Source organism: Lolium rigidum, chromosome 7 (genome assembly GCF_022539505.1).
Source record: "Lolium rigidum isolate FL_2022 chromosome 7, APGP_CSIRO_Lrig_0.1, whole genome shotgun sequence".
Lineage (NCBI taxonomy): Eukaryota > Viridiplantae > Streptophyta > Magnoliopsida > Poales > Poaceae > Lolium > Lolium rigidum.
In genome coordinates this window covers 187,205,243-187,214,629 of record NC_061514.1, presented here as the reverse complement: position 1 = coordinate 187,214,629, position 9,387 = coordinate 187,205,243, and the positions used below count along the sequence as shown (strand labels likewise).

Genomic DNA, 9,387 nt, shown 5'->3' with positions numbered 1-9,387 from the left:
TTTTTACGACTTTCTTATCAAATATTTTGGTGGCCCCGTCAATGCTATGGTACAGCCTAGCGCCTCTTTTTCCTCCTCTCCTTAGCGAAAATTTTACTGGCCCGCTCAAACCGCGCGCCTATTTGTCCCAAATTTCCCTGGACTCCGATTGTACTAGTACTAGTGAGGTATACTAGGGCCCCACCCGACAGCCAGAAGACCAAAGCCAGCCCAGATCGAGCTCTCCCGACCCTCCCCACCACCAAACCCTACCCGGCCGCCACCAACCTCCACCATCCTCCGCCTCACCCGCTTATTCAAGGAGGCGGCGACCCCGTCTTTATTCGCACACCGGAGCTGTGCCCCTCACCGGCCTCCGCCTCGGCCGCACCCTCCAGGTTCTCAATCCCGGCACCCTACTCCTCCGACGTTCGCAAGGCGTGTAGCCAGCTCATCCTCCGCATCCATGTCTTCCCCAGCGCACAGACGCGGTGACCTCGCCGTCGTCCGCCACTCCCGCTTGCTCGCAATCCCCAACCCCGGCGAGGAGCAGGGGGCCAGCGAGGTTAAGCTGGCTCCACGCTGCACCAGCGACCATCGCGTCTCCCGCCTCGGCGACGACTTCTAAGCTCCCGGCTCGAAGACGGAAATTGTCAGCCGAGGAGGAGTTATCCTACAACTGCGAGGGCCACATCGTCGTCTACCTCGTCAACAAGGATTCAGTGAGTTCTCCGCCCGCTCCCGTACGATCCTTGCTTCATTCGTTGTGGATTTGATTAGATATTTGTTAATCTCGTATTGGTTGTGCTCAATTTGTGCAGGCTAGGCGTGGATCTGATGTGCTGGCTAGGTGTAGATCTATCTGCAGTCTTTCTTTCATCTGGAGAATGTAACCCTGGTCGTTGAGGTAGCTGCCAGTAGCTTTCAGATTTTGTTTGTGCAATTTGTGTCTCCGTTGTATCAAGTTCAGTGTTGTTCATCTAATGAACTGTGTCCTGATGTGAGTTGTTCATGTAGTCTAGGTATGGGCAGATTTTACTATTTGCCACATTTTAGTTAGCATATTTATAATTACCACACATTACTTAGTCTTTCAGTATTTGCTACACACTGGTTAAAAAACGATAACCTGCAAAAGAAGAAAAGGCATACATTTCCCCCTAGATATGTGCAGACATACATAATATTGGATGTAAAGCTCTAGTCGGTTCTCACCATGCTGTGATTTATAACTACGAGATAGGAAAATCTGGGTTAGTTGAGACTGCCTAATTCATTTGGTCTATCACTGTTAGTCATTTCATACAAAAACCCTGCAGCCTTTCTATTGCTTTGTTAGTTTTGCTTGATAGTATCTTTTAAAATTGAATACTTAATAGCTTGTTTCTGACAACATATTAACTGTTGAAACTGAGATGAATTAGAATTGATCAATTAAGCACTTAATAGCTCGCTTGGTATACCAGACTCCTGCACAAACAGGAAATATTGGATTAATCAATTATAGCTATGAAGAATATTGAGTATTTAATCTTTGACCAGGTCTTGCTTGGAACATGGTGGAGCAGAGCGTGGTGTAGCGGCAGCGTGGGATCTGTCCGCTGGTGCTGCTGATCCGATAGGAGGTTTTACAGGTTCGTTCTTGTTCAACAGTACTTGAATCTGTCCCATGATGAATCCAAAGAAGGGGGTGTATTGGTGGAAGTCAAGCTGAATGAACAAGATCCCAAAATCAGTGGACGTGACCACACGGTGGAACATTGTTCCAGGGCCTGGGGACGACCAACTCTTGTAATGTGCCTACATATTCGCAACCTGTTTAATCTTTCTAACATCTGTTTCAAAAAATGCTGGACAAGGGGAGTGGTGTTTTGGAACATGGGAGCATATGCTCCCTATATTTTGAAATGCATCTTACACATATTTTAAATTTCAAAAAAATTGAAACAAAAAATTCGCACGTACATCTTCACGTGCTACACGCTCACAAAGTTGTTTCACAAAAAATGAACTTATCATGTGACGTGTGTAAAAAAGACAAAATTCAGTGCTGAAAACAATGCTTTTCACTGGATAAGTTTTCTCTTTTTACACAGGCCACAAAAAATATTATTTTTTCGTGAAACTTGACGCATACACATATATTATGGAGATGTACATGTAGAATTTTTTATCAAAATTTTTCCACACTTTAAAATATGATTTGTTGGTAGAGGGAGCATACGCACCTGGGAGCCGAATTGAATTTCCGCTGGACAAGTTCATGATTAAGCTGTGAAGCTATCCATCATTGTAATCAAAGCCCTGTTGCTGAACCTGATGTATTTATATCTGATGCATGCTTCTGTGTTTTAAACTCATATCTGAACTGTTACTGATGCATGAACTCTGAATTGCAAGGTTGGTCAGATAAGAGTGTTGAGACCGCTCACAAGTCTTTAGGCGTCCAAAGATTTATTAGCAAAACAATAGCACCCTCTGGCTCACTATAATAACCGCTTTTGTTTGAACTCACGAGTCTTTAAGCTTCAGAAGATTTATTAGCAATACAGCAGTACCCTGTGGCTCGCTATAATAACTTCCTTTGTTTGATATTTGAACTGTTTCAGAAATGGATCCAACCTTCTAAGAAGCTGATGAGTAACCCAACCACAGTTCTTGTGGACGGCTTCATAGGGAGAATAAATGAAAAATATGGATTCCCCTCTTTTATTTGTATCTTACAGTTCAGTACAATGACAACATTTTGTATTTCCATTGTACCAAACTATGGAGTAAACTTGACCTGGAGATGGATGACTCTTGCTAAATTTTGTAGTATTGGATTTTAGCAGCTCTAGCAGGTCTGTTTAGCTTTATTCTTTGAGGGTTAATTTCACTGCGATTTTCTCGCCTTATGGTTTTTGTTCTTTCAAAATTCATGTTGTGTTTCTACCAAAGTTTTAAATAGCTGGCTACTGCAAATAGCGGCAGATTTTTTAGCAGCTATACGAGGCTATAGCCCAGCTATAGCCGGCTATACGAGCCTTACCTGACATTGTAGGGAGCAGCAGCAGACTGGAGAGTGGAGAGTGGAGCAGCAGCCAGGGGTAGCACCGTAGCAGCAACAGTCAGGGGAGGCAGGGCTTGATCCAGTCCAACAGCAAGATGAGCTTCACGCTGTCACTTGGGCAGCTGCCGATGAGTAATCAACAACAAAATCAGAGCCCCTGTCTCTTGAGTTTTGTTAGTGTTGTCATGTTTTTGTGACATATGATGTGCATGCATGTGTGCAGTGACCGTCATGGACTGCGGGAAGAGGGCGCTGGAACTTGTGAGCTCGGTATGTTCTCTAGTTGTTGGCGTGATTTATTACAGTTATGATATGTGTGGCTTGCCAGGTTCCTTGGAGTTGTTGGTGTGATTTACTTCAGATTATATTTCCATGTACCGTGCTATGTGATGATGCAATGTAATTCAGTTTAGTTTGGTAATCTATTCGCTATGCCTTAAACAACTTGCGGTGAGGCTTTGTCTTTGTGGTGGTGTGTTATTGGAGGGCAATGCTTCTCGATATTGGTTGATATTGTGGATGCTGATAGCTATACTTGTTTGCAGGAGAAGCTCTGTAGGTTTGTCAGGGCGGAGAAGATGGTTCTGAAGTATGTTACTCTCTTTTTCTAAGCTTGCCACTTATCAAAATCTGATGGTGTGCAGGATTCAGATATATGTAGCATTGTCTCTGACAGTCTTACTTATTATTTTGTCTGTTGTGTTTCTACAGGACAGAGCTCTGCCGTTTCAGCGGTATAAAGATATACCCGGGAAGGGGCATCAGATTTGTCCGTTCAGACTCTCAGGTAAGCTTCTTGGGTCCCCTGTCATAATTGTGCATTGACTTGAAATAAGCAAAAACACACTAAAATTGTTTGCCTTGTTCTTTGCCTGCACCCAAAATCAGGTCTTCCTTTTCTTCAACTCCAAGTGCAAGCGCTACTTCCACAACCGTCTCAAGCCTGGTAAGCTTTCTTGGACTACCTTGTTCAGGAAGCAGCACAAGAAGGTGCATGCACTTATACCTATTCTCTTTAATGATATCTATATGCTAGTTCAGCTTATTTCTCTCACAATCTTGATACTTTGTCCTACTAGCGTGCTCTACCTACTTTTTGTGAGTGTAAGTGACGCTGTCAACTGGTAGTTATTCATCCTGCTTTATTATTTTTCCTGATAAATTGCATCACTTGCATGTACGGAAAATTATTTGTTATTACTCTTTCTCTATTTGTGATGAACCAGATCCTGGACAAGGGATGTTAAGCACGATTGGGTTAGGGAACAGGGCATCCATTTCTGGAACCTTTGCAGTGTCCTGCTCATCCTGGGCCTCTCTTCGAGCAGTTCCTCTCAACGTACGTTTCATTTCCTTCCAGCCAAGCACAGCTTCTCTTCACTTCTCTGTGTTGGCTGCTGCCTGCAATGAATGCTTTATTATTTTTGCGGCTAGAATTATTGTTGTACCAATTGACGACAGCGTTGCTACCGTGTTCTGTTTTTTCAGGGGTTGGTCGTTAGTGGAAGTGCTCTCACGAAGCTGGAACCTGGTCGTTGTTTTCTGGGCCTTTTGTTTTTATTTTGGTAGCTACATACTGGACGTGAACTGTGCATGATTGTAATGTGCCACTATTGTCTGATATATTATTTGTTAATTGGCTCTTGAATCAAAAGAATTTCCTATGTTATATTGGTTCTGATTAAACTGTCAAAACATGGAAAATAAGACGTGATTATTAGAATCAATGAAAAATGAAAACTGGCAAGTTGGAACTACATAGTACGATGAGCCTAAAATAAATAGGCCAAAATTTTGACAAGGATTAAAAGGCTACGGCCCAAGAATAAAAAGGCTTGGCCCATATAGCTTACAAAAGTTGACAGGAAAATAATATAAATAGACTGAATTGTTGGGCTTGGCCCATATAAAGCACCGAGCTGGACTGGGCTGATTTCAAATCACGACCAATTGATTTGGTCACATATCTGCCACGTAGGATTCGCCATGCTGGATCTGACGTGGATAAGCAGATTGCCGGTGACCAAAAATTTGGTCATAGAACTTATGACCATCAATTTTAGTCGTAGTCCTCTACGACCATTTAAATAAAAAGGTCGTTGTGCGCCGTCAGTGACGCTCAACTGGCGACCAACAGTTATTAGTCACGACGTGGTCATAGATGGTGCACAATGACCTTCCAGTGACTAATATAGAGGGTCACAAGTCACCATATTTCTTGTAGTGTTTGTTCTTTTTCTTTTTATTCTTTTTCCTTTTTCCTTTTTCTTTAGTAGCGAATGCTCCCGAACTCCAAATTGAATGAAACCAGTTTTGTTTGAAAGATAACAACAAATGCTATCCTATAGAAAGTGAAAACACAAGAATCTGTAGGAGGCGATTTTATCATGAATATAAAAGGTAGAACCTTATATCATGAATAACCGGTAAAATCACCCAACCTCGAAAACGCAATAGAAGATGCATGCGGATTCCGTTTTCGATGAACTTGGGCTTGTTGTAAAGCTAGCAACAAGCTCAAGAACCTCACACGAGAGAAACACCAAGAAGCAAATAAGGATATGCAAAGTATGCAAAGGATTGAGCTCCCTAAGACGATGTGATCAAGTTACCCAACCGAAAGCCCCTCTTAATAGTGCGGCTATCTATCCTATAATCCGGTCTCCCATCAACCACCTCGAGACCGGTAAAAAGAAAACCTATCAAGGTCATACCTTTGCCTTGCGCATCGCATCACTTGATCATTGTCGCTTCATGTATACTCACAAATGCTCCCCCATACACTATGATGGGAAAGCTTCATTGATGCACATCTTCACATGTCCACTATCACCAAATGGACGGCAAGCTTCAAGCATGTGATCCACTCAAGATGCTCATCTTGAACTTGCCCAAACTCACCCTTGTATCTTCTCATACTCACATAAGATAGAGCATGGCTAATATTGAGTTCCACATAAGAACTCCATCTTCGTTTCTTCTTCTTGATCATATCACATATATATCTTCATACCGATGATCTTGATGCCAATACACAAGGTATATCTTTATCTTCATGGCAACCATACTTGAATCCAACACATGGAGAACAAGTAGAACCTATGGAATATTCCTTCATATAAACTTAATAAAAACATTAGTCCATAGGGGTTGTCATTGATTAACAAAACCACACATAGGGGCAATATACCCTTACAATCTCCCCCATTTTGGTAATTGATGACAACCACAATAAGAGGGTTTATATAATGAATATTAGAAACAAGTACGCAACTTATCCGAGAATAAGTTGTATACAAGAGGTTGTATTTGATATGGTCAAGTAACACAAAGCTACTAGCCCATAACAAAACCGGCTCTACTCACACAACTACAACAAATGCAAGAGATGTGAGTAGAACCAATATATATAGAGAAGACTCCCCCACAATATATGCACGTGTGATGAACATGAATTCATTGCATACATTGTCAAGATTAACCTTTGGGATAGTTTCCACTATATATATACAACCATGCAAGACATATAAATATGGAATGCATGAGAGGCAAAACACTTAAGCACAAACCAATCTTAAGTATAAAACCATTCCCTTAAACCCTCTAATCTTCTCCCCCATTGGCATCGATTGTCAAAATGGGTGAAAAATTTAGAAGGTCAATATAATGTGAGTTCCTCCCCAACGTGTGCACTTCTCATAATTTGAGTGGAATCAAGTGCACATATCCAATGATGAATACTTGAAGGAAGTCAAACTATATTGAGGATCAAAGATTGCATAAAGATAACATGGTGAAGTGAGCTTCAACAAATAAAGCAAGCAATCAACGATCCAATTGGACAAACAAAGATATCATGATAAGAGATATATAGTGCTCTAAATAAAATAAGAAAGCTCCCCAAGGTTCGTGCATAATTTATAATGTTTGCATTTGAATACAATATGCACAAACATGGAATCCTCACTCCCTCTATATCATTTAGAGCACACCCAAGATAAAAATAATATGCTTATCAAGAATAACTTGAGTCCAACAATTACGAGATATGAGTGCATGAAGAAAAACAAGTAAACCAAGCACTCATAAATCTTCTTTACCAACACCACTAAAAGCAAAAGGGTAAAAGATGGTTGGCAAGGAACAAGGATATCAAGTTGATGGATTAACGCTCTCATGTATATAAGTTTCTAAAGTGGACATAGTGATCCATAAAGAAACATGCACACACAAGAGGTTAACAAAAATAAATAAGACATGATATCCAAGATGAAGTCATAAAATATACCAAGGATGTTTGCTTAAAAAGCATATATAGCCTATGGCTCCAACTTTCACTTATGGTATATGTATGAGCTTCAACCAAGTTAAATCTCAAAAACATCACAACTAACAATAAGGGAAGTAAAGCTAGTTGGAGTGTTTTGAGAAAGGCAACAAGTATCATAAATATGGATTTATTTCGCAATTTCATCAATATTGCACATAAGAGCTCTTTGAGGAATTGATATGCAATAAATTGCTAAAGGGCATATTTGGGTAGGTGAATCATCAACATGATGTATATATATATTCCCAACATATGCATCTTCTCAAATTACTCAAATGTACAATAAAAGGTTTCACTTTAAAAATGATTTTTCAATATTTTTTTTGAAATAAATCATTTCATGCCAAGATACAACCTACAAGAGGTTGGATGTTATATGAGAATGCATGAATAAGATACTTGTTACCGAGATAGCAATGGCTTGATGTAGTAGATAAGAGTTCATCGATCATCCTAGCTTGACTCCAATTCTCATATGGTGACAACACCTTCCTTATAGATGAGACAAGCCTCCATTGCATCTCCACTGTACCTAAAACATCATTCAAGTACATCATGGTCCCCAAACTTATTGGGTCCAACATGGTTAGACTAACCACAATATATAGGACACACTCCATATAAACATGTGCATATTTAGATGAAGTTTGAATTTCATGCACATTTTAGCCATTTAGGATTTGATGGAGTATACCCTATATAATGGATCGAAGAAAGAAAGCATGCTATAGATATAAATAAATTACATATAAGCACGCACAAAGACTTTTAAATATCCAAGAAAGATATACTTTGGACAAAACACCAAATGAATTGAATAAGGCATAAAGGTGTGACCAAACAAATTTGTTGTCCAAATTATATCAAAGACGCAAATCACAAAAGATTTGTTCAACAAAGTTCAACAAATGAACTAAGAAGAAACCATTGAGCATAAAGGATGAAATAAAGCAAACATGCTCAAAGATTTATCTCATTCAACAAATAAAGCATAGAAGAAGGAATGAGATAGCATAACTCCCAAAAAGAGCAAGGTTCAAACAAATAAACCAAACCCTCTACACTTTTCACAATGGCACAATGTACCGTAAGGAAAAGGTTTGTCTTCCAAAACAAACACTTGATATGAATTAAGAGAATTTATCAAAAGATTTTTCAAAGGGACAAGGAAGACAAATGGGAGCAACAAAGATTTCTTGGAAATAAAACAAGTAAATAAGAAGCAATCCAAGGTGAAGATGATCCATGAATTCAACCACATACAAGGTTATCAATTGTCAAAGACAATGAGTATATTGGAAATAATTTCCGGTGGTGAAATAACAATGGTAGTAAGGATCAACTTCACAATAAAAGGCATAGGATAAGTATATAGAATTAAGCACTATGCATGGATGAAGATTCTTGATAGCTTCAACTAGTCAAACAATCACGCACGGCAATGATTAGAATAACTTGAAGCAAGCGGTGTCCCAAATAAGATATAGAGATATGTATTTGAGGAAAAACCGTACCAAGAATTTCTTACTCAAACAAGAATCCATAAGATGAGCCAATAGAAACTTTTCAATAGAAGTGGAGCTTGTTTGAGCAAACATGCCACCTAGGAACAAGATAATTAAGAGCATCAACTCTAAGTGGCATAACCTCATATGTTCACATTTTCTAGGCTTGTGATATGTACAAAACATATTACTCCCCCATAATGTGATAAAACATTTCTTCTAAATAAGAGGCAACTAAAATTCAACTAGAGATGATTAATGGATATTTAGAATTTGAATTTCTCATGAGTATGGCACACCACATAGTGACTAGATAATCTTGCAATATCAATACTAAGTGGTGGTACCCATGTACACACATTTTAAAGAAAGAGAGGTGCACAAAGCATATCACTCCCCCAAAATGGAATGTTCCATTAATCACTTCAAAGAGAGCCAAATAAGATATCATCAAGATGCATTAGGCTCAAAACAATACACAAGTATATGGTGAGTCAAACAAACATACTTGAACACACAAG

The 9,387-nt window shown here is 39.5% G+C and overlaps 1 protein-coding gene across 3 annotated transcripts; it reads left to right on the top strand.

Moving 5' to 3' along the window:
- Positions 1–547: 547 nt before the first annotated feature.
- On the top strand, positions 548–4,657 carry LOC124677751 (60S ribosomal protein L24-like). 3 transcript variants are annotated; one of them, XM_047213714.1, is made up of 10 exons: positions 548–701; positions 801–886; positions 1,522–1,613; positions 2,589–3,163; positions 3,255–3,301; positions 3,577–3,620; positions 3,743–3,818; positions 3,920–4,021; positions 4,258–4,370; positions 4,520–4,657. In XM_047213714.1, the coding sequence occupies exons 4-9, from the start codon at positions 3,127–3,129 to the stop codon at positions 4,276–4,278; spliced, it is 327 nt and encodes a 108-aa protein (XP_047069670.1). In that variant the 5' UTR covers positions 548–701; positions 801–886; positions 1,522–1,613; positions 2,589–3,126; the 3' UTR covers positions 4,279–4,370; positions 4,520–4,657. The 3 variants fall into 3 exon arrangements, with proteins under 3 accessions (XP_047069670.1, XP_047069668.1, XP_047069669.1); XM_047213712.1 differs by lacking the exon at positions 4,520–4,657 and having other exon boundaries at positions 3,920–4,365; XM_047213713.1 differs by lacking the exons at positions 548–701; positions 801–886; positions 1,522–1,613; positions 4,520–4,657 and having other exon boundaries at positions 2,246–3,163; positions 3,920–4,365.
- The last annotated feature ends 4,730 nt before the right edge of the window (positions 4,658–9,387 follow it).

Excerpts from the sequence above, each read along its gene's own strand:
- LOC124677751 (XM_047213712.1), top strand. The coding sequence starts at position 3,127 with ATGAGCTTCACGCTGTCACTTGGGCAGCTGCCGATGA. Across the intron at positions 3,164-3,254 it reads ACTTGGGCAGCTGCCGATGA|TGACCGTCATGGACTGCGGG; the intron begins GTAATCAACAAC and ends GCATGTGTGCAG. Across the intron at positions 3,302-3,576 it reads CGCTGGAACTTGTGAGCTCG|GAGAAGCTCTGTAGGTTTGT; the intron begins GTATGTTCTCTA and ends ACTTGTTTGCAG.